Below are 25,718 nucleotides of genomic sequence, written 5' to 3' on the forward strand. Positions count from 1 at the left end.
GGAAGTCATGCTACACCTTCTATGAAATTTGAATAACTTATCTTCACTGATGTAATTTGTAATAATAATTCCAAACGAGTATCAGACTCAGTGGAAAAACCTGAAGAAAACATTCATCAGTGTAATTGAGCTGTCAGACATTCAAGATAGAGAATAAATTAAGAATTCCATGGTGAAATCAAGAAATTAAAGCAATAGTCCAGGAAAGGAAGATATAGAAGATTCTGTTATATTAAGTGGACCCTTAAAGAGTATAGAGAAATATAGGAGTGCTATTTTCCCATAGGACATTGGAAATGTATAGAAAATATCTTGAAAGTTACAAAAATGTTCTGGAGGCTACTTAGAAATATAGGAAGAAGAGTGCAATATAAGGAATCAAAGGTGATATAAAAGCTGAAGATAAGAATGTTCTGAATGTCTAGAGTAATTAACAATTATTACATTTAATCAGTAATGAAACAGTTCTAAAGACTTTTCAGAAATGTAATTAACAGTAGATTTTTCATCCTTTACTATTAAAATTAGAAGAAATGTGGAAAGGCAGCTTGAGAAGATATCTCACTTGAAATGATTAAATATAGAAGTATAAAACATTTTACAGTGGTTATTTAATTTAGAAAGCTAGAGACCCATCAACCAAATCAGAAAACTCTAACAAATTAAAATAACAAATAAAATATGAATATTGTCATATGTCCAACCAGAAATAATAAGCATCAATAATGATGAAATTGAATGAGTAGATCATTACATATACTAAGACAACAGATATCAATGGAACAAAATATCATGGACAAAATTAAAAGACGAATGATACTTGGGTGGAAAGCATTTGGAAAAATACTTTCAATATTCAAAAAGCCAACTACCATTATGCCTGAAAAGAGAAGTTTTTAACCAGTGTATCTATGACAACAGTTATTCAATTTAGCCAGGGAATCTTGCAGACTTGTAGCAGATTTATTTAAAAGTATAACATCATCCTCATAAAGTAAAGAGCTGAGATTAACACCTCCAATTTTGATATCAGGTTTAATACCACTTTCCTTCATAATGTGATCCATATAGATAATGAATAACAGAGGGGATAATGTACATCCTTAAATCAGATTTAACATAAAACCACCTTCCAGTACTTCCTTCATTTCTAACTGCTTACTTACAACTCAAATAAAGACTAAGTATTGCTTGATATAATGTCCCATTAACAACATATAACTGTAGCATTTTGAATAGCTTCTCTCTTGGCACCTTGTCATATGCCTTTTCCAGATCAACAAACTTAAATACAGATCTTTGTTATTATATTCCCATGATTTCTCAACTATCTGTCGTAAAGTGAAAATCTGATCCTGGCAGCCTCTATTTGGCCTGAAACCAGCTTGTTCTTCACCAAGCTTCTCTTCCACAATCCTTCTCAACTGTTTCTCAAGTATACTTGCATATAACTTACCAGGAACACTCAGTAATGAAATACCTCTGTAATTCTCATATTCAGTTTTATTTCCCTTTTTATATATGGGCACTATGAGAGCTCTACTCCAATCATCTGGAATTTGTCCCTCTGTCCAAGCCTTCTGAACTATGCAGAGCAGCCATTGTAAGACTTTTATACCTCCATACTTGAGCATTTCTAGTCGAATATCATCTACTCCAGCTGCCTTTCCACATTTCAGGCTTTTGATGGCTTTTTCTACTTCAAGTATGGATATGTTCCTGGCTGCATGCCTGGTCACTGTTTTTTTTACTACTGTGATGTCATCACTGCTTGTTTCATTTAGCAATTTTTTGAATTAATTACTCCATACTTTAAGGATATCTTTTTCTCCAGTTTTCATGTCACCTTTATCATCTGTAATTCCTTTTACAGCACTCTTTCCTCCAATCCTGAGCTTCAACAACCTTCAGAATATCTTGCCACTTCTTGATATTTATTTTCTGTGTTCTTGCCAAAGTCTTCTCATGACTTTTGTTTAGCTAGTTTTACACAGTGTTTAGCTTTCTTACATGTGTCTCTGAATTCTCTAAGAGCACAAGCTGACTTATTTGGTAGGAGATTTTGATATGCTTTCTTCTTTTCCTTCTCTGCCTCTTTAACACTTTCATTGCCAAGCTGAAAATTGGAATTTCGTGTGGTGGCCAAATTTTTTATTTTTTTTTATTTAGTTAGCGACGTCCACGCGATAACGCGTGATCGGCCGTTTCGTGAGAACTCGCATCGCGTGATCGCACGATATCGTTCATTGCCAAGCTGAAAATTGGAATTTTTGTGGTGGCCAAATTTTTTTTTTTTTTTATTTAGTTAGCGACGTCAACACGATAATGCGTGATCGGCCGTTTGGTGAGAACTCGCATCGCGTGATTGGCAATGAAAGTGTTAACTGTGTTAAAGAGGCAGTGAAGGTTCCTGTGTTCACCATGGAGTTCTGATTTTTCTATCCTTACAGACAACCTCACCAGATGCTTCTCTGGCTGAATCAATCAGTGTTTTCTTCAGGGCTTGCCACTGAATCTCCAAGGTTTGGTTCCTATTATCAAACTCTTTCATTTTTTCGTCAATAATCTTTGTGTATTTTAGTCTACAGTTCACATCTGAGAGCTGCACAACTTTTATTCGTTTTAAAACTTTCTTACATGTTATTCTTTAAAAAAAAAAAAAATCAGCTAACGCCTTTTTTTTATTCCCGTATATACGGGAGTAGGCGAGGCCATTTAGCCCTATCTAACTTTTGGAGACTGAGTGGGCAGTTCAATCTCCACTGGTACCCAATCAGAGACAGATGGCCCAAGGCTATCACTAATTAAGCGGTACGCAGTGAAGATGTGCCGCCATCTCGTGGTCTCTAACCCTAACACAATATATTTAATGTCTGAAATAATGTGGGTTCTACGGTCGATTTTCTTGAGTTTACAGGACGAAAAACCCGAGTTTCCGGGAGGAAAAACCTGCTTGCCCGTGCCAGAGATCGACTAACTCGGGAACCGGTCGAAAAAAGGCTTAGAAAAATTTCCTCTAGTCGCCGACTAGACTCGAAACCAAGACTTCCTTCGTGCGGCCTAGTGCGGTGGTGTGCAAACGCCACATCCACTGAGCTACACAGGCTCAATGTTATTCTTTTCAATATGAAATTCAATTTTATCCTGCTCAAGACTAAATGGTGATGACTTCGAATTTCAAATCCTCTGTACACTCTGGTGTCCTAAACCAGGGAAAACATCACTATCAACAATAAGATAGTCAATGAGACTTTTCTTATTCCTTGCCTCTTCTCTCCATGTGAATTTGTGTACATTTTTGTGTTGGAACATTGTGTTAGTAATAAGCAGTACATGTGCTGAGCAGAAATCCAACAGGTATTTTTGCTCTTTTCTCCAAAATTTCTCAATATATTTTTGTATGTCTGACAATTATGTCCTACTCTGCTATTTAGATCCCCAACAAGGACCAACTTTTCCTTTTTCATTGTGTCAGCTGCTTTCTCTAAAGCATCAAAAAATTCCTCCACTTCTACTTAGTAGTCTCCTGTGGGACCATAGGCACAAATAAGTCTCATTGTCGAGTTCCCCACTCTCATATTTGCCCACATCACTCTACTTGAGATTGCTTTCCATTCAAGGAGATTAGCCTCATATTTAGTCTTGAATACTATGGCTACTCCTCCTTTTCCGTGATTGTCATTGCTTGAATATGACATTTTGTATTTATTGCTCAGAAAGATCTCACCAGTTTTTGCCTTTTTTGTTTCATTCACCCCTATTATGTCAATCTGATACTTATCCAATTCCTCAGCTAGCTCCATTTCTTTGCTATTCAGGCTTCTTATGTTGATAATACCAATCTTGAAGTCTGGTGATGTTGAGTTGGGGTGTGTTTTCAGATTTGTTCCAGTAGCTGACTTTTAGCTGTTTGCCCTGGTTCCGTGGTGAAAACAACGGGGGCCTTGTTTAACCGGGCAATGCCCCAGCAGGCATGAAATTCAGTCATGTTGTATAATAATTTTTTATTTTGGTTTAAGCCAATAAGACTACAATTTGTCGGCTAAATTCCAAATTTCCAGCCCCTTCTCATTCATTCAGTATCCAGGTACATGCCTAACAGGGTGCACCACGAGAAGGTGAGGATTGAACATTAAGACGCTCTGGTCAGTTCTCCACATTCCTTTTGAAGGCTATGTGGAAGTCTCCTCTCATTTATATAGCTTTGACCTTTAAGCACCCATAATTACCCTAAATCATGGTGGATTGATGATATCATCAGATTTGCAGGAGTGTCATGGGAAATCAGAGCCATGGACAGACAGTTTTGGAGTAATCATGGAAAGGCTTTCATCCAGCAGTGGATTGTCAATGGCTGATGATGATGATTGTCTTTAAAATGAAAACTGAAAGTAGGCAGGTAAACAGAAATTTACTTGTCAAGTTAATAATGAGGAGGATAATTTGTTTCACCAGAATAGAGTAGCATACAAAGTAAGTTTGCTGATATGATTCTTTTTAAAGGCAATTAAAAAAAAAAAAAAAAAAAAAAAACGTAAAAGACAAATAAATTGACTGTCATAAATTTGTATATAAAATAAAAATCTCCGAGGAAATTCACAAAATTATATTGTCTCATAATCAATAATGATTATGAGACAATTATACCTGCCAATAATGGTTGGTATAACTGTTATGATGAGATTACAATCGGATTCCTTTCTCACTATAGTGAGATCTGGTTTTCATCACTCTGTACAGCATTTATTAATCATGACAATAAAGGAAAATCAACTTTTTTTTTTACTTTCTTCTCTAACAAACTTTGCACTGATTTTTCACAATACAGGACGTTAATGTTCATGTCATATATTCCAGTCACTCTTGACTAAAAGTCCAGATAAGATTTTGTTGTGCCCTTGCAATAGTTGAAAGTTTCCAAGTTAAATAAGTACATTTATTATTCGTGGAATTTTGCTGACTATATTATGCAATGTTGGTTCATCTCTCTTTCTCTCCCTTTTGTTTCAGAAAGAAAGAAATTTTACCTCTTGTTCTTTAGCTTAAAAGAATTTGGTGTCACCTAGTTTACTTTTCTACATTGTTAGATCAGTAGGTTTTTGCCCTAGTTGGAACAAAATGGGCTGTTGACTGTATACACCCTTAGCGAATCAACCATAGTTTAACTAACTCATAAAGTTCAGGTATCTTCCTTATTCTTTTCAACAGAGTAAATAACTCTTCACTTTGAGCATTCACAAGATATCAGTCTTATTATATTTCTTGTACAAATGCTGAATCATGAACATGCACTCCCCACTCTGTTACGGCTGCTGAAATGTGCCATGAACTCTATAAGACTGTTGATGTTTTGCAGGAGATATGCTGTACCACATTATCAAAGTTGCTTCCCTTGGATTGGGAAGCAACCTTGAGTATGTTCTATGGGATTCAAATCCAGCAATTTAACAGCCATGGTAAAACACTGAAAAGCCACTGTTCAACAAACCACTCTCAAATGACACTGATAATCTACATGGTGTGTTATCTTGCTGGAACACATCTGTGCTATCTTGGAAGACAGCTACCATGATGAGGATATATCTGATTAGCCATGATAGATACTTTATAGTATCTGTAGTACAAAATATGATTATCAGGGCTCGAAGAGATTCAAGGAAACCCACACACATGCCATAATTCTGTTGTCTTCATGGTTCAGCTTGTTTCTGCTGAACCATGACATTAAGTGTGATTCATTTTCTCCAGGTTTTCACCTACCATTCATATACAGTATAGCTGGAGATGAGATTCATTTGAAAAGGCTTTTTTTTTTTTTTTCTCTCTCTCCAGTTTAAGTGGTCTAGTAATGGGTTTCAGGTGCAAACAGTATATAATAAGGTCTTGTCTCCCAACAATCCATTCACACAGTAGTTCTCAATTATTAACAATATACACCCATTTATATGATGCTTTTAGTGATGTGACACTGCAGCGAATCAACCAGTGCACAGTTTTTATGGACTCACAAAAGTTTGTTTATGGCAGGATTGCTTGCTTTATCTCTGTTTCGGTGTCTCACTGTAAATTATAAACTGTACTCTAACTAACAGTGGAAAATAAAAATTAAAATAAGGGTACTGTTACTTCCATTGAAAAGAAGACTCGTAAACTTATTACATTAGATGCTAAGATTAAAAATTGTTAAATTTAATTATTATTATTATTATACGGGCACCTCCATGGAGTCTGAAGACAAATCACAGGAGATCCAATCTATCATACCTCTCCTTGAACCCATTAACAGAAAAAACACTCGCAATTGATTATGGCAACCCATTCCACTTATTCACACTCTCCAAGCAAAAAATCTAGTCCACACACCCCTACTGACTGCACCTTTATTCAGCTCCCAGGGATGACCCCCTTGTTCTGGTCCCTCTAGCCAAGTTCTGAAACATTTTCCCCTGCATCTATCCTATAAAATCCTTTAAGCAACTTAAATGTTTCTATCATATTCCCTCTTTTTTCTCCTATCAACCAACTTTTGCAATCCACACACCTTCAATCTATCCTCATAAGGAACGGGCCGCTCACCATCTTGGTCACTCGTCTCTGAATCCTGTCCGCTGCTTCCCATCCCCAAGAAACACAGGGGACCAGGCTTGAACACAGTAATCCAGATGTGGATGTATCAAGACCTTATAAAGAGGAATTACAACTTCTTTAGCAATATGTCTCCTAAACTTTAACTTTCTGTCTACCTAAATCTCTAGATTTAATCAATATTAGTAAATATATGCTTATTCATATAAGTTTCATTTCAAAGGTATTGATAAGCTTACAAATGCAAAATCTTGCTCTCATTTAAAACAGCCAAGTTTTTCGCACTTTAAATTAATGTTTCATTGCTAGTGTTATAATAAATATTATAACAATATATGTCTGTATTATGATTTTTTTTCTTGATGAGGGCCTTGAAAGATTTTAATTTTTCTAAAGGGGCCTTTACATCCATAAGTTTGGGAAGCACTGTCTTACATGACCCATACAGGTAGGAACTTCTTGGTAGGTAGAATTATGATGGATTATCAGAAATGCTTTTTTGCCATCATTATACTTTGGACTATGTGACAGCAGTATGGTATTCGATGCACAGCAAGTGTACTAATAAAAAACTTATATAGTTACATAATACTTTATAGTTATCCAATTTTTCCAGTTAGATTATTTTGTCTCTTGCAGAGATTTAACAGTAAGTTATATCTTTACAAGACTTAAATAAAACTGTAAAACTATTGTTTGATTCTACATTTTTTTCATTAGGTGAAAATGGCTGACTATTAATGACATAGCATAAATTATTTTATTTAAAAAAAAAATTATTTTTAAAATAAAATTATCTTAGTATCTCCCATAATGCAAAGCTCATCTCCTTACAGACATGTATAATGCTATGCATTAAGGGAAGGGCCACTGCCCAGACTGGTTTCAACCTTTATTGAGGTCTCGTCAGTGGGAGCCAGACCCAGAGGTGGTGGAAGCAATGGAGAAGTCATATTTACCTATATGAGTTGCCAAAAGGTGTCTCATCTTATTATTAAATTACTCTGGATTTCGAGAAAGATGCTGGAAGTTTTTTTCCACTTGGTTAGACTATAATAAATTTAGCTTAATCCTTTATCCAAGTTTAAGCAAACAAAGTTTGCACCTGAAGTATCTTCAAGACTGAGGCAACTCATGGTAAAGGTGGACCAAGCTCTCATCACTGCTTATCTTAGTATCTCCCATAATGCAAAGCACATCTCCTTGCGGAACTAAATTTATTATAGTCTAACCAAGTGGGAAAAAACTTCCAACATCTTTCTGTAAATCCAGAGTAATTTAATAATAAGGTGAGACACCTTTTGGCTTCTTCATTGCTTCCACCTTGGTATCACCACCTCTGGGTCTGGCTCCCACTGACGAGACCACAATAAGGTCGAAACCGGTCTGGGTAGTGGCCCTTCCCTTAATGCATAGCATTATACATGTCTGCAAAAAGATGTGCTTTGCATTATGGGAGATACTAAGATAAGCAGTGATGAGAGCTTGGTCCACCTTTACCATGAGTTGCCTCAGTCCTGAAGATACTTCAGGTGCAAACTTTGTTTGCTTACACTGGGATAAAGGATTAAACTAAATTTATTATAGTCTAACCAAGTGGAAAAAAACTTCCAAGTAGGTATGGCTTTCTATATCAGTTTATTCAGAGAGAAATTAGCCAAGACATAAAACTAGCACTATAGAAAAGTTTAAATGTTTAAACTATATGAAAAAAATTTTTAAATGAATTTCAGCATATGAATCTAGGCATTGGTTTTTAAAATATAGCAACTGATCATCAAAAACCACTGATGAAAGTTTTCAGAAGATAATTACAGGAATTAACAGTTTCTGGAGCATGGTAAGCAGAGCTAATTTAAAGTATTGGTTATTTACACATAATTGAAGAGGAAAGATTTGCAAAATCTCTCAGTTGTTGTAGGAATGTGTATGTTTGTGTTAAAAGACACTTATGAACTAACCATATTGAAATCGAAAACACTCAAATAATACTCCATTTGAATAATTTTGGTTTGATTTTGTGAAATGCAGAGGCAGTTTTGCCCACTCAATTAGGAAAACCAGTATGAAAGACATGAAAGGGTCATCAGCATGGAACATTAACTGTTGAGTCAGAATCATATCTGTTTGACCATCTTAATAAAGTCCTGGTACATAGCATAGATTCACATGTAGTCTATTTTCTTGCAATAAATAAAGTAATGGCATTAAAATAAAAGCAGTGTCGATACCCACAAACCTATTCAAAGACATTGCTACAGATTTTATATACTTCATAAAACTAAAAAATAAATAAATGACTAAACTAGATAATGTTTACATTTTTTTTTTCACATTTCAATTGTAATCTTTCTTCTAAATAAACTTTAATAATATTTTGATGTGTTACTTTGACAGGCATATGAAGAAGCTGCACGGAGGCTACGGTTAGAAGCTGAAGATAGAAAAAAAGTAATACCAAAATTAAGAACAGAGTCTCGTAGAAAATACTTGGAAAAAAGGAAAGATGATAAATTGCTAGAACTTGAGGGTGATATTGTTGATGAAGAATTTTTGTTTTCTGATGTGAAGTAAGTTTTCTATGACCACTCATTAAGTTAATTCTGTAGGAACCTATTCTTTATTTCATGTGAATGTAGTCCTTAATATTTTTTTTTCTTTTGCAAAAAAAAAATGGTTTTCCTGCTATTCTAAAGCCACTCAATTTTTATTTATTTAAAAAACAGGTAATCTAACTGGTGTTATATATAAAACATGTCTCATTAAATTGCAAAACTGATACTTTACAACACACTGAAATTATATTTCACAGTGTGTTGTAAAGACCAAAGCATTAAGTCTTGGAAAGAAAATGTGCTGATGAGTAGAAATAAATCTTAACTAATATATTCTGCATATAACTTTTTAATATTCAAAATATAAATTATTTAATGAAAACTTTTTAGACTGTCACCAAAGTAGTAGTGGTTGTGGTGTGGTCAAAGCCGTGGATGGAATGTATTACTTACAGCAATTAAAGGACAGTGCAATACAATTTTGGACATTGTGTCTTTTTATTTAATGTAAAACAGAGCATCTTCCCTGGCTAGGCTGCATTCTGTTCATTAGCATTCAGTTACAACTGCATTCTTTAGTATGATCATCTTTTAGGATGACCATCCTGGATCAGAAAAACTAAATACATCAACTCTCAAATTCTTAGCACACTCTTAAGGACTTCAGGAATAGTTCATTATAGTGGATAGCTAAGTATAAGCATTCCTCTTAGTACAGCATTATACCCATGCAGCTTTTGTTAGGACTTTTCATCGTTATAACATTAGTGAGAATCTGTAACTGAGATCCTCTTTTTTGATGTTGATGCATTTATGAATTTATTTCTTTTGTGACCCTGTTCATTTCCATAAAATTTTATTTGTTAATTCTTTAGCCATGAGAATACAATATTTTCTCTACATCTTTGTTTACTTATCAAATTTGGATAGATTTGTCAGTTTAATCACTTTGTTATAATAAATAATAAACCAGTGACCATTATAAATCTCCTTATCTATGAACTAAGTAAAATGACACCACTCAAAATTCTTCAATATAAATTATACCAAAAATTCTTTTTGTATAATTTATTGCACCAGAAAAGGAAGCGAAATTATAGGTATTATTTCTGGGAATATTCCCATGTTACTCCTCTAAAATAAACTATTATTTTAATGGCTAATACTTTTGTTTAGGAGTGCCCCTTTTTTTTACAATGTCATTGGCTCTCTACTCAAATCTTAAGGCATTACTGAAGTGTTATAAAACTAATATATGAAGAATAATATAGGAGGAAAATTCAGACATACCTTTTTTTTGGACGTTGTTTTCTGTCTCCTTATCCCGGCAATATGCAATCATCTGCTAATATATGAAGAATAATATAGGAGGAAAATTCAGACATACCTTTTTGGATGTTGTTTTCTGTCTCCTTATGCATTCATCTGCTGTTAAGCTGTTAAATAAAGGGGGGGAATTGGGTTAAAGTAATGTGGGGGCTTTCCCCCCCTCCTTTAACAGCAGATGAATGCATATCGCCAGGATAAGGAGACAGAAAACAACATCCAAAAAGGTATGTCTGAATTTTCCTCTTATATTATTCTTCATATATTAGTTTTATAACACTTCAGTAATGCCCTAAGATTTGAGTAAAGAGCCAACGACATTGTAAGAAAAGGAGCACTCCTAAACGAAGTAGGCTATATTAGCCATTAAAATAATAGGAAGTGAAATTACTTTATAAGAGGAGAAAATGAAACAAATTAAACAAGAATGATTGCACAAAAAATTAGAGGTAAATTAGATTATTTACAGGGTGCAACTTTTATAACATCACTGGTTACTTGGAATCAACCTAAACCTGGTTTATTTTTTTTTCTGAAATGCAAAATTATTATGTTAATAACAAATTACAAAATAACGTTTTGAAACAATTTAAAACTTGTTTAGATACTTTTATATTAGTTCAAACCAATAATTTTCCCTCTAATTTTTGCTGACCCATGTACACTTAAAAAAAAAACATTCTGTGTGCAAGTTTCCAGTCTCACAAAATATGTTCACTAATGTAATATTTCTCATATTAATGTCGCCCCTTTTTTCTAGCTATAATCTGTAAAATTGTTAACACTAAATTAACCCGGCATTAGTAAGGTGCAGTGTCACAGACCATAAAGATTTTAAATTGACTATAACTTGACTATAACAACGCATGGCAGTTAGTCATGCCTGAGTGTAGCTTCCCCTCCCATAACCTGCTACTCAACGCCATAGATGACAGGCTATTGCGTGCAAGCAAATTTAGTGTGCTGGGATCCACCAGATCCCACCTTACCAAAAGTGTGACTTCATTTACTTCTGAAACGTAAGTTGTTCTCATGTATATTCTACTAAAATATTATCATTACTGCTGTGTCTTCTATGTTTTTATATGCCAACTATAAGCAAATACGTTTTCGTGAATATTTAGAGGGTATTTTGAGAATAATATTTTTTTTACCAGATGAGTTACGAGCAGGAAGAACAGAGGTTACGTCAACTTATAGATGACGCTAAAAGTTAAAATAAAGATATGTCTGCACGGTTAGCCTAGTGGCTTTGCACTTCACAACCATATGTCTAGGGAAGGAGTGTCCTAGGTTCGATTCCCATCGATGATGTGATGAGCTTAAGCATCTTCCTCAGCCACAACCAAGTTAGCCGGTCTTGAGAATGGACAACAGGGTTTCCGTTAGTTTATCTGGGGTTTTTCATCTCACAAAGCAGGCAAACCGGCCCCGTAAACACACGGATTACAGTCAGGAATACTGACCCAGCCATAGATCTGATTCGTCAGCTATGCCGGTTCCGAGCCCGGATAAAATTTGGGGGGATTGAGGTGGTGTCGTACATCCCCGTAAAACAGGGACTCACAGCCATTGAAATTAATTATTAGTTAAGCATTTTTGGGTAATAAAAAGTTAATTTTGTGGATCTGCATTTTTATTCTGTAAAATTATAGGACACTTAAACCATGCATAATCTAATATTGATTAAAAAGATATGGATTTCTATAATACACTACATTATTTGGGTGGATCTGTGGGACCCACCTTACCACTTTTGTTACGTTTTCCAGCCTCACCAGCACGGGGTTAATTCACTTAAATCCATGTAGCTACAAAATTCCACCACTGTTTGCATGAGTTCAAATGACTGTACTGTAAAGGAAATAGACACTCTAAACATATGCCTCTGCAACTTGCTGACATCAGCACATAATAAAAATAACAAATATAAAACTGGATTTTTCAAGCTAACTTCTTCCCAACAAACAATTTCTTCCTTCTTATTAACTTTGTCTTTATTACTTAAAATTTAAATTTTGTAATTTTTGCTTTTACTGTATGTATGTATATTGAATTCATATAACTAAAATGTATTTCATAATTTTGAGCTTTACATTTGTAATTTATTGTAATGCAGATGTTAAAAAAATTTTTATAATTATTTGTGATTAATTGAAATATTGTAAATAAATCAAATGTCAGAGAAATGTATTTTTCATAAGTGAACTCTTGGTCAGTGCGTAAAAATAATTACTGCTCATGTAAGGTTTCTGCTTAGTCTCTGAAGAGAACCAACCAGTTCGAAACAGCTGTCAGGCCAGTGAAATGCACTGATAAAAGGTGAATGTATGGATGCTTTGGCAACACTCGTGTCTTTTAAGTAGTGTAAACTAAGGCAACTCCAATGCTGATTACATTCTCGTAAGCTCTCAGGTCAATTTTACGAAACTTTCATAGTTTCTACAAACATTCAGCTTTTAATAATGTTGGATCTAATATCCACTTTGCCAATGTAATATTAGAAAAGAATTTGACATTGTTAGCATTCAGGAATGTTTTAGCAGATCTAATCTCAGGTGCACGTAAACAGAATGGGAGAGGAAAAGGTAGCTAACAAGCAGGAAAAAGACCTGGATCTAGATGGATTGATACAGTAAAAGAGTGCCTTAAAATTTGATTCTAAGAAATATAAGATCCACTAATATTGGAATACTGACTTATAATGGATTAATTTGTAGGAAAATTGTCAATAGTAAATTAGTAATGATGTAACTCTTTCATGTAGTGTGCTGTCATAATATTCTATATATCTTCCTCCTGAGGGTATATGTAAGGAATTTGATGATGTCAATGATATTTTTACCGAAAGCTGCGTTTTTTAAGCTGCTTTTCTACGGGTTTCTTTATATTCTTCATGACATATGCTGGCTTATTAGCCAAGAACTTGCTATACGATTTGTTGTGTTCATGTATAGCTTTCCAACTTTGTACCCTTCACTATGAAATTTTTTATATCCTTGTCACGACTTACCCTGTGAATCAATGTTTTCTTCACGTTTTGCCACTCTGTCTCTAAAATTTTTCTTTTTTCAAACACTTTTTGTGTATCATGTTAGTTTAGAAGTCATGTTCAACTTTGATTCTTTTCAGGACTTGGGTACACAGTTTTTTCATTGAGATGCTCATTTTTATCATGCTCAATACTTGGTTGCTCAGTGGCAGTCACTTGCTGTTTTAAATTTCCTGTAGACTTGTATATTGGACTAGTTTGAAAATTTTACTGTTAACAATAACCTAAACAAGTGTTCTTGTTTTATGTGTTTTCTCTCGACATGATTTCAGCACATTTTCTAGAACATAGTGTTAATAACGAATAGCCCATGTCATGAGCAGAAATTTAGCAGGCACTTGCAGTATTATCGTCATCACTAATGCCTTTTCTAGAAATTTTTCCAAAATGTTTCTTGATGCTTTGTATTCATTTATTATTCTGTTTGGTTTCTAACAAGAAATAGCTTTTTTTGAAAAATTCCTCTATTTCTTATATATACAGTAATTACTGTTTATCTGACGTTTTTGGGAAACCAATTTTTTGTTCGGCGATTTGAAGAATTGTTAACTTTGAAGGTATGCTTTGTGAGCTGGCTGCAGAGAAGCACTACTCTTGAGGCCAATGGATACTTTCATGTTATTGTTAAATTAAAATTGAAGTAGTAACATTTTCAGCATAATGGTTTCCCATCAGCAAACAAAAAGAAAGTCGCCATTGAAGTAGAGAGAAAGCGTTAACAAACTATTTCTCCAAACGAAAGCTATTGTTTTCCTAAACTATTTACAACTTATTTCCTTTCACTCAAATGGAGAATTCTTACTCCCCCTCCCATCCAAAAATTAATAAATAAAATTTTGAAAAATTACAGTAAGGAGATAAGGATCTAGTCTGCTATAAAAATTTCATTGAACTCATCTACTAACTTCCAAAGAGTTAGAGGAGACAAAATAAAAGATTGTCGATAATTTTTAAGTTGACTAAAATAATAAATTATGGTCAATTATGTATAAATTATTATTTATTAATAAATAATCAATATATATTGCAAGTGCACCCAGTATCTGCAGATTATTAGGTTAGAGCTCTCCCGGCTTCTTATTCGCTCTTTCGTGGTATTTTCTTGTTTTTGCTGTCACATCAAGCAATTAGTTGTGGTTCTCTCTCTCCCGCCCTCCCCTCCCGAAGCCCTCTATTTATAAAAAAACTTTGTTGTTGAGCATTTCACTTTTATAAAAGCAACATGTCACTTCAACTTGGAAAACCATTTTCAAACTAGTTATTCATTTCACTGCTGTGTATTCATCATACTGATTTAAAGTAATGTTCTTTGCCAATTTTTTTACAAATAGTGCTAATTTAACTGTATGCATGTATACCTGTTAAGCCAAGGAACTGCAAATGAAAATTTACTTAGAAAACAAATCAATCTTTATCCTTCCTAAATTATTTCATTTCCTTGTGTTATATAACACATAATATCATGAGAAACTTAGTGTTATAATAGAAAATTTTTTAAGATATATCTATGCAGTGGTTGGCACCAGTGACATGATATTTTATTAAAATTGTCACACTGAAAGAAGGTATTTAGCTATGAATCTGCCGAAGCCGTCAATATTAGCTTAACCAAGCTATGCTAATATACAAAATATTGTAATTTGTATAATCTCTTTATATATCGCACCCGATGAATAAAATAACCCAAGTCAAAAATTGCCAATTTTTAGCTATGCTGCTTAAAAGCATGTCAGTAGACGGAGTAAATTAATCAGGAGAGCCACACAAAGATTTTTACAGTAATCACCAAAATGGAAGTGTCATTTTTTATCATGCAGCTAAAATGACCATGGATTGCTCCATCAAATCACGATCCATCAAATGCATCTGTGGGTTCTAGTAGCATTAGCACAACACAAAATAGTAACCTGCTCTTAAGTTTGTTTATATCCGACTGATGAGTCATGTTTGCTGCCATGCTTCATAGTTGATGTAGACAACATCTGCCAAAACAAACTGATCTTATTGGTGATATACACTTTATCATTCCAATGTTTCTACATCACATTGAAAACCAGATGACCAAATCTGGGTACATTGGTCAAAGTGTGGTCTGACCAGTGCTTTATACAGTATCACAACTGTTTATTTATCCCTACATGTTAGAATACTTCTTATCATAGCAGCACTACGATGTGCAGTCTTTGCAACACTTGCAATGTGCCCTCTAAACTTCAATCTACTGTCAACCATCATCCCAAATCTCAAGTGTTATCTATTTCCTGTAGTACAGCACTGTCAGTATAGTATATGGCCATATATTTCTGCACTCCAAAATGCAACACCTATTAAAACTATAACCCCCCCACTCCTTTGTCCAAGTCAAAAGTCTATTCAAATCTTCCTGAAGGGAATTAATGTCATCCACGCTACTTATAATTTTCCCGAATGTTGCATTATCATCAGACAACTGAAGATCTGCAGTCAGTCCACATAATATATCATTTACAAACAAGTTAACAGCAGGAGATCCAAGAACAGAACCCTGGGGCATGCCACTGGTTGTCCTCCTTTTTTGAGACTGCTCATACACAACTTGATGGTATCGTTCAGAGAGCCAATCTCTGATCCATCTAACCAATATAACTATCTATTCCCATCCTCTGCAGTTTGTACACCAACTTATCATATGGCAATCTATCGAACACTTTTGCAAAGTCCAAGAATATCACTATATGATTCTCCTTATCTAACACACTTGTTACCTTATCATAAAATGCAAGTAAATTGATAAAACAAGATCTACCCTTTACAGATCCATACTGACCATGATAAAGAATGTTATGTCCACAATCCTGTATTCTATTCCCAACCAATCTCTCCAACACCTTGACTACAATTGCAGTTATACAGACTGGAAACCTCTGTCCTAGAACCATGCTTATGGACTGGTACTATTTTGCCTTCTTCCCACTCCTTAGGAACCTTACCTACTGCAAGACTTCCATTAAACAACCTAGTCAAGTACATAGCTAACTGTTGTGCACATTCCTTAAGAATATGTCATCCATTCCCATAGCCTGATTAACATTAACCCAATTAACACATGATACACCTCTGATTCTTTCACTTCTAATTCTCCTAATACTTGCCTCCCTTCTATATATTGCATGGCATTATTTACACCTGATAAAGTGCTCATTCAGTAATTCCACTATATCCTTTGCAGCAGTCACTCAACTGCCATGACAATCTGCCAGTGTCAACCTGCCATAATTATTCTTTCTCTTACTCACCATATAGTGGAAAAATACTCTTCAGTTAACCTTGGCCTGACCAGCCAATCTCCTCTCATACTGCACCTTTTCTTTCTTTACTGTGCTCATCACCTTCTTAGCTTGCACTGTATGCTGTTCATGGATCTGGCCACCACCAACTGTCTTGAACCTCTTCCATAGCCTTTTCTTTTCCAACACAGCTTGCTTGATTTCACTGTTCATCCATTTCACTCCTACTCTATTTAATTGCTTAACCCCTTTGGTATGCAGTTATACATTGCTTGTGTCAGATACTGCCTTATGAATTTCCATGGACTGTCAACATCTTTTCTTCACAGTTCATCAACCCAACTTGTTGATGCTAACTGACTACAGAGATTCCCCTAATCACCTGCCTTATACTTCATATATCAATTTTTGGCAGTAATCTTTTCTTGTTTCACCACTTCTCAAACAAGTACCTCCTGATCACTCTCACCAAACAGTGGCAGTGTTAATACCTCATTAACAACTACACCCTGTGAAGTTATCACCAAATCCAAAACATTAAAGCCTCTATAAACTATTACACTTTTTTTATAATGTTAGTCAAGTGGCTTTTTAATTTATCGTCCTACATGTTTCACCAATTTTTCTGTCAGCATCTTCAGGGAATACAAAATTAGTAAGCTATATGTAGGTAACAGACTAGGTTATAACTGATTCTAATGCATTCAAAAATTAGTATTGTGCGAGACAATGTGCGTGTCTCGGGAAAGTGATTTATTTGTTATGACTCATGATGTAATTGTCAAAGTTCATTTCTTTGATGTTTAATGATCTAATTAAAGCTTTCCAAATTTCTGGTAAGGTTAGACCTTGATTCTTGTTTAGGTTTTCAGTTGTGCGGGTGATTGTAGCTGCTTCCTTGAAGGTTCTTGAATGGTAGTTTTATCTTCTATATAGGACATAAGACTCTTATCCCACTCAATGTGATGGTTGGTAGAGGCAAAATGGCAAGAAAGGCCTGAAATGTCTTGTCTGTTGTTTCTGACAATAACCTATGTGTTCTTTCTTTCTCGTTTCGAAGCTTCTAGAGGTCTGACCTACGTAACTAATACCACTCCAGAGTACTTGTAGAATGGATGAGGGTCTATTGGTGATCTTAAAAATTTCCAAATAGTGTTGACTGGCTTGAATGCTACTCTGATATTATGTGGTTTTAGAAGGTTAGCCAATTTTTTGGAAATGCTGCTGACAAATGGAATAGTAATAGTACTGATGTATTGGACGTCATCACGTCTATGTGGTATATCAGTCAAGAGAATCTTGTTGTAGAGTCTTTTTGGATAACCATTTAAAGATAGCTCTCTGGATATCGTAGTTAATTCCATTTTTAGGTCATCTTGGTCTGTTGTGTACTGTATGGCTCTTTTCTTGAGCATATGGATAATGCTATGTTTCTGAGATATATGATGAGACGAGTTGAAATGGAGGTAACGTCCAGTATTGGTGGGTTTTCTATACACAGATAGGTTGATACTATTATTAGTTTGTTTCTTTATTAGGATGTCTAGGAATGGCAGTTTTCCATCTTTTTCAATTTCTAATGTGAATTTGATGGTATGGTGGAAACAATTGATTTGGTTGAGGTAATCCATTAGTTCTTCTTTCGTATGATCCCAAATGAGAAAGATATCATCAACATATCTGTACCCAATTTCCGGTTTTGGAATGATCTGGAATAAGATTTTATCCTCTAGATCTTCCATGAATAAGTCAGCAAGGAGGAGAGAGGGGGGCTACCCATGGCTAATCCGGTGAGTTGTTTGTAGACAATTTTTTGCCAAATAAAATAGAAGTTAAATAGTGATTGAACAAAGTAGTGATGTTTCTTGGGAACAAGTTTTCTAAGATGTTGATGACTTCAACCACTGGAATGTTTGTAAACAGAGATGTAATGTCCAGGCTTGCTAGTATATCATCTTCATAGATAAGGATGTTTTTTAATTTATCTATAAAATGTTGTGAGTTTTTAATATAAGTATCCGAGACGTGAGTGTGTTGTAAAATCTTTGCAAGGTACTTGGACAGTTGGTAAGTAGAAGAATAGATGCCATCAACTATTGGACGCAATGGTATACCTTCTTTATGAATTTTAGGAACGCCATACAATCTTAGAGTTAGCGGGTGCGTTGATTTTAGCTTTCTTATTACTTCTATAGGCCAGTTAGTCATTCCACGTAATAGTTCATTGGTGTCATTATGGTTTTTTAGGGTAGGATCCGTACTGAGAACTTCATAGACAGACGTGTCAGATAATAGATTTTTAATTTTTTCTTCATAATCTTTAGTATTTAATATAACTGTATTATTGCCTTTGTCGGCTTTAAGTATGATTATGTTTTTTTATTCTTTAATTTGAGAAGCATTCTTCTTTCCATTTGGTTAGAGTTGATGTTAGAAGATCTTGATGGAGCTGAAAGGATTATGCTGCTTTTTAAACGTAGGTCATTAGCTATTGGAAGTGGTAGCAATGAGAAGGCTTTTTCTAAGTTGCAGATGAACTCTATTTTAGGAATGGCACTGGGTTTTAAGACAAAATTGAATCCTTTTTTGAGAATTGAGATCTCGGGTTTTGTTAAAACGTGTTTAGATAGGTTAATTATCATTTGGTTATCTGGTAGAGACGGTTTGTAGTTGATATGATTATCATACAGCATGTTTATCAATTTGTGTCTTTTTGCTGTGGTTAAAGGTTTTGGTAAAACTGTTGCTAATCATATTATCTAATAGTTGCCATGTCTCTGCGTCAAGGTTATTAGAGATATCTGTGAATAAGTTATAGCACTGTGAGTCTATTTTGCTAAGCAAGAATCTGATATGTCAAATTCTTTCTCTGAGAAGTGCAAACGAAGTTCGTTGATAAATCATGTTAGCCCTTTTAGTTTTATAATATTGTTTTAGACAAAGAAATTATAAAATTTATATTATAAAACTAAAAAAGCTAACATGATTTACCAACAAACTTCGTTTGCACTTCTCAGAGAAAGAATTTGCCATACGAGATTCTTGCTTAGCAAAATAGAAAAATTGGCGAAATATGTAGGACGATAAATTAAAAAGCCACTTGACTAACATTATAAAAAAAGTGTAATAGTTTATATACATAATAGTCAAGAAAAAAAAAAAAAAACACCACACATTAAAGCCTCCAGTTGCTTCACTCACATTCTGCTTAAGATATTTATCTCTCAGAAATTCAACAAACTCACTCTCCTTGTTCCTGTACACTATCTCCTCCTTCCATTGATTAAAGTCACCCATCAGGATCATCTTCTTTTTACATTATTAATATTATTATTAATAATAATAAACTAATTCTTAAATGAAATAATTTTAATCTACAAATGTTTTGACAATATATTGTAATAGTATACAGTACACTATTGTATTATTAATTGCCTGATGACATAAAAGTTGTAAGTGGAGGTTTCTGTGATTTAGAAGTTCACATGGTATATTCCAGCAATTGGACCACATTTTTTTTTAATAAGCTATATAAAATGCAATGAATTAATAAAAGACCCGACAAGTTTCGTAAGTCGTTTGATTTACATCTCAGGGGTAAAAGTTAACTTAAAGTTTAAAACACAAACAAAAGAGAAATTTTAGTAACAGTTCATGCTATACAGTTGTAGCCATCTGACTATTCATAAAATTAAAAATCAGAATGCAGATTCAAAGCAGTGCAGAATTTAAACAATGCTGGATGATGCCACATTCTGTTGTTCACGTTCATAATGTCCGAGGTCTGACTGAGGTATATTTTTTATTAAAGCTGACCAAACTTGGTGGAGAATTAATCCTCGATTTTTATTGCATTGTGTTGGTATTTTAAGCATGTTTGCAGCTTCTTTAGATTTCCTTATATAACAGTTTTTTTATATATACGACATGTTTGTTTTCTGCCAGAGTGCATTGTGGGCAGTGGAAATGGTATGGAAAGCTGGACCTGATTTTTGTTCTCTTCTGCACATCCTTTTGGTGTTCGTTGATGCAAATTTCCCCAGATCTTCCTGTCTGTCCTACGTAGGAGATGCTGCAAGAACAATAAATTTTATAAACACCTGGTTTTTTTAAAGGATTATGAGGAGGTTTCGGGGGATGTAGAAATCTCGAAATTTTTTCCAACGGTAGAAAGGCTACTTTGATGTTATATTTGTTAAGTAATTTAGCTATCTTGTCTGTAACATTTTTGATATATGGAAGCGTGATAGCGTTTTTGAAATCTTGTTTCTGAGAGATGCTTGTAGGAGGTGTGTGGAGGATCTTTTTGATAGTCTTGGTTTCATAACCATTCTTTTGAAAGATCTGTGTTAGATATTCTAATTCTTCATTTCTCTATTTTTCTGTGCTGGAAATGTTATGTGCTCTGTCCCTTAGGGTTTTTATTAGACCTATTTTTTGCGAAGGATGGTGGTGTGAGGCCGCATTAAGAAATCTTCCTGTATTGGTGGGTTTTCTATATATTGAGAAAGAATTGACTTCTAATAGAATGTCTAGAAAAGGCAGTTTCCTGAGTTCTTCTGTTCTAAAGTAAATTTTATATTATTATGCAAATTATTTAGGTAATCTTTGAAAGCAATGAGTTCATCTGTTGTTCCTGGCCATATGATGAATATATCGTCTACGTATCGTAGCCATATTTTTGATTTTTTATGATAATTGTTTAAAGCATTATTTTCAAAGTTTTCCATAAATCGGTTAGCTAAAGCCGGAGAGAGGTAGAGACTCTGCAACCTCTAATTTAGCAAAACATCTCACCAACATGATTTTACCTCATACAGGAAAAACATCTTCTTTCATCAAGAACAGTACACATTTTATTGAAAAACTAAAAGATATTTATATTGGACCTTCAAACATATTAGCAAGTTTGGATGTTATCAGCCTATTTACAAATGTTCCAAGAAACGAAACTGTGAATCTCCTAGAAGAACTTTTTCCTCCGGACATCGCAGATCTTTATAAACATTGTATAAATAATACTTTTTTCATGTATCAAGACAAATTTTGGGAACAAAAGGAAGGATTGGCTATGGGCTCTTCCCTTTCTCTGGCTCTAGCTAACCTATTTATGGAAAACTTTTAAAATAATGCTTTAAACAATTATAATAAAAAACCAAAAATACGGCTATGCTACGTAGACGATATATTCATCATATGGCCAGGAACAACAGATGAACTCATTGCTTTCAAAGATTACCTAAATAATTTGCATAATAATATAAAATTTAATTTAGAACAAGAAGAACTTAGGAAACTGCCTTTTCTAGACATTCTATTAGAAGTCAATGAAAAAGATAATAAACTTTCTTTCACAATATATAGAAAACCCACCAACACAGGAAGATTTCTTAATGTGGCCTCACACCACCATCCTTCACAAAAAATAGGCCTAATAAATACCCTAAGGACAGAGCATATAACATTTCCAGCACAGAAAAAACAGAGAAATGAAGAATTAGAATATCTAACACAGATCTTTCAAAAGAATGGTTATGAAACCAAGACTATCAAAAAAATCCTCCACACACCTCCTACAAGCATCTCTCAAAAACAAGATTTCATAAAAACGCTATCTCGATTCCATATATCAAAAATGTTACAGACAAGATGGCTAAATTACTTAACAAATATAACATCAAAGTAGCCTTTCTGCCACTGGAAAAAAATTCGAGATTTCTACATTCCCCGAAACCTCCTCACCATCCTTTAAAAAACCAGGTGTTTACAAAATTTATTGTTCTTGCAGCATCTACTACATAGCACAGACAGGAAGATCTGGGGAAATTCGCATGAACGAACACCAAAAGGATGTGCAAAACAGAAGAGAACACAAATCAGGTCTAGCAAAACATACCACTTCCACCAGCCACAATGTACTCTGGCAGAAAACAAACATGTTGCACATAAAAAAAAAAAAAACTGTTACATAAGGAAATTTAAAGAAGCTGCAAACATGCTTAAAATGCCAACACAATGCGATAAAAATCAAGGATTACTTCTCCACCAAGTTTGGTCACGCTTTAATAAAAATATACCTCGGTCAGACCTCGGACATTATGAACGTGAATAACAGAATGTGGCATCATCCAGCATTGTTTAAATTCAGCACTGCTTTGAATTTGCATTCTGATTTTTAATTTTATGAATAGTCAGACGGCTACAACTGTATAGCATGAACTATTACTAATAATATCTCTTTTCTTTGTGTTTTAAACTTTAAGTTAACTTTTATCCCTAGAAGATGTAAGTCAAACGACTTACGAAACTTGTCAGGTCTTTTATTAATCCATTGTTTTATATAGCTTATTAAAAAAACTGTGGTCCAATTACCGGAATATACCATGTGAACATAAAAGTTGCCAGGAAATGGATTTAATTACTTACAGCAATGTATATGATTGATTATCATCAGTCACTTAGGGATGTGTACATTCTAACAAAATTATTCCAAAACCAATAAGTTAATTGCTCTCCAGGTGTGCATATATTTGTGGCATCAAATGATGAGTAAATTATTCCTGGAAAAAAAAGTTTTGTTTTCCAAGCGTCTTAAAAAGGGGTGCTAAAGGGTCAAAGCTATATAACTGAAAGGAGACCTCCACATAGCCTTTAAAGTAATGCGGAGAACTGACCAGGGCTTCTGACCTAATGTCCAATCCTCACCTTCTCGTGGTGTACCCTGTTAGGAAATCTACCTGGATACTGAACGAACGAGGATGATCTGGCAATTTGTGATTTAGCCGACCAATAAAATTATGTGATTTAAGCCAATAAAAATACAAATTGTATTTTTATTGGCTTAAACCAAAACATAAAATGATGGTACAACATGACAGAATTGAATGCCAGCTAGGGTGTTGCCCGGTTAAACAAGGACCCCCCCCCCCCCCCATTGGTTTCACCAGGGAAACAGGGAAAACAGTGAAAAGTCAGAGTTCAAGATTGGTACTATCAACATAAGAAGCCTGAATGGCAAAGAAATGGAGCTAGCTGAAGAATTGGATAAGTACCAGATCGACATAATAGGGGTTGACTGAAACAAAAAAAGGCAAAAACTGGTGAGATCTTTCTGAGCAATACATACAAAATGTTATATTCAAGCAATGACAATCAAGGAAAAGAAGGAGTAGCCATAATATTCAACACAAAATAAGAGGCTAATCTTCTTGAATGAAAGTCAGTCTCAAGTAGAACTGTGGGCAAATATCAGAATGGGGAACTGGACAATGAGACTTATTTGTGCCTATCATTCCACAGAAGGTTCTTCTCAGGTAGACGTGGAGGAATTTTTTGAGCCTTTAGAGAAAGCGACTGACACAATGAAAAAGGAAAAATTGATCCTTGTTGGGGATGTAAATAGTAGAGTAGGAAATGATTGTAAGACACACCAGAATATTTTGGGAAAATTTGGAGAAAAGAACAAAGCTAATAATAATGGCAAATACCTGTTGGATTTCTGCTCAGGACATGGACTAGTTATTACTTACACAATGTTCCAACATAAAAACATACACAAATTCACATGGAGAGAAGAGGCAAGGAATAAGAAACGTTTCAATGACTGTGTTATTGTTGATAGTGATGTTTTCCCATTGGTGCAGGACATCAGAGTGTACAATGGATTTGAAATTGGAAGTGATCACCATTTAGTTTTCAGCAGGATAAAATTGAATTTCATATCGAAAAGAATAACATGTAAGAAAGCTTTAAATTGAATAAAAGTTGAGCAGCTCTCAGATGTGAACTGTAGACTAAAATACACAAACATTATTCAAGAAAAAATGAAAGCATTTGAGAACAGCTACCAAACCTTGGAGATTCAGTGGCAAGCCCTGAAGAAAACACTGATTGATTCAACCAGAGAGGCATGTGGTGGGGTTGTCTGTAAGGATAGAAAAATCAGAACTCCATGTGGACACAAGAAGTAAAAGAGGCAGTGAAGGTAAATAAGAAAGCATATCAAAAGCTGATGGTAAATAAGTCAGCTTGTGCTCTTAGAGAATACAGAGACAAATGTAAGAAAGCTAAACACTGTGTAAACAAAAGTCATAGGCGGACTTTGGTAAGAACATAGAAAATAAATATCAAGAAGGTTGCAAGATATTCTGGAGATTGTTGAAGAAGCTCAGAAATGGAGGAAAGAGTGCTGTAAAAGGAATCACAAATGTTAAAGGTGACATGAAAATGGGAGAAAAAAGATATCCTCAAAGTATGGAGTAATTACTTCGAAAAATTGCTAAATGATACAAGCAGTGATGACAGCACAGTGGTAAAAAAACACTCAACAGGCATACAGTCAGGAATAAATACATATCCATACTTGAAGTGAAAAAACCTTCAGAGGCTTGTAATTTGGAAAGGCAGCAGGGGTAGATGATATTCGACCAGAAATGCTCAAGTATGGAGGTATAAAAGCCTTACAGTGGCTGCTCTGCATAGTTCAGAAGGTTTGGACACAGTGACGAATCCAGATGATTGGAGTAGAGCTCTCATAGTGCCCATATATAAAATGGGAAATAAAACTGAATGTGAGAATTACAGCGGTATTTCTCTGCTGAGTGTTCCTGGTAAGATATATGCAAGTATGCTTGAGAAACGGTTCAGAAAAATTGCGGAAGAGAAGCTTGGTGAAAAACAAACTGGATTCAGACCAAATAGACGCTGTCACGATCAGATTTTCACTTTACGACAGATAGTTGAGAAATCATGGGAATATAACAAAGATCTGTATTTAAGTTTTGTCGATTTGGAAAAGGCATATGACAAGGTGTCAAGAGAGAAGCTATTCAAAATGCTACAGTTATATGATGTCAATTGGCATTGTACAGTATCAAGCAATACTTTGTCTTTATTTGAGTTGTAAGTCAGCAGTTAGAATTTAAGTATTATTAT

At 34.5% G+C, this 25,718-nt stretch overlaps 1 protein-coding gene across 4 annotated transcripts in view; it reads left to right on the plus strand.

The window, feature by feature from the left end:
• l(2)37Cb (DEAH-box helicase 16 lethal (2) 37Cb) overlaps window positions 1–25,718 on the plus strand; it is a 311,532-nt gene that overhangs the window by 74,217 nt on the left and 211,597 nt on the right. For all 4 annotated transcript variants that reach the window (XR_016550053.1, XM_090410204.1, XM_090410206.1 and 1 more), the window contains one exon: window positions 8,983–9,155. Coding sequence is in view for 3 of the 4 variants with exons in the window: in XM_090410204.1 (XP_090266330.1) it covers window positions 8,983–9,155 (173 nt within the window). In the remaining variant the exon portion in view is untranslated. The remainder of the gene's footprint in view (window positions 1–8,982; window positions 9,156–25,718) is intronic.

Source organism: Typopeltis vanoorti, chromosome 20 (genome assembly GCF_054136105.1).
Source record: "Typopeltis vanoorti isolate ZY-2024b chromosome 20, IOZ_Tvanoo_1.0, whole genome shotgun sequence".
Classification (NCBI taxonomy): domain Eukaryota; kingdom Metazoa; phylum Arthropoda; class Arachnida; order Uropygi; family Thelyphonidae; genus Typopeltis; species Typopeltis vanoorti.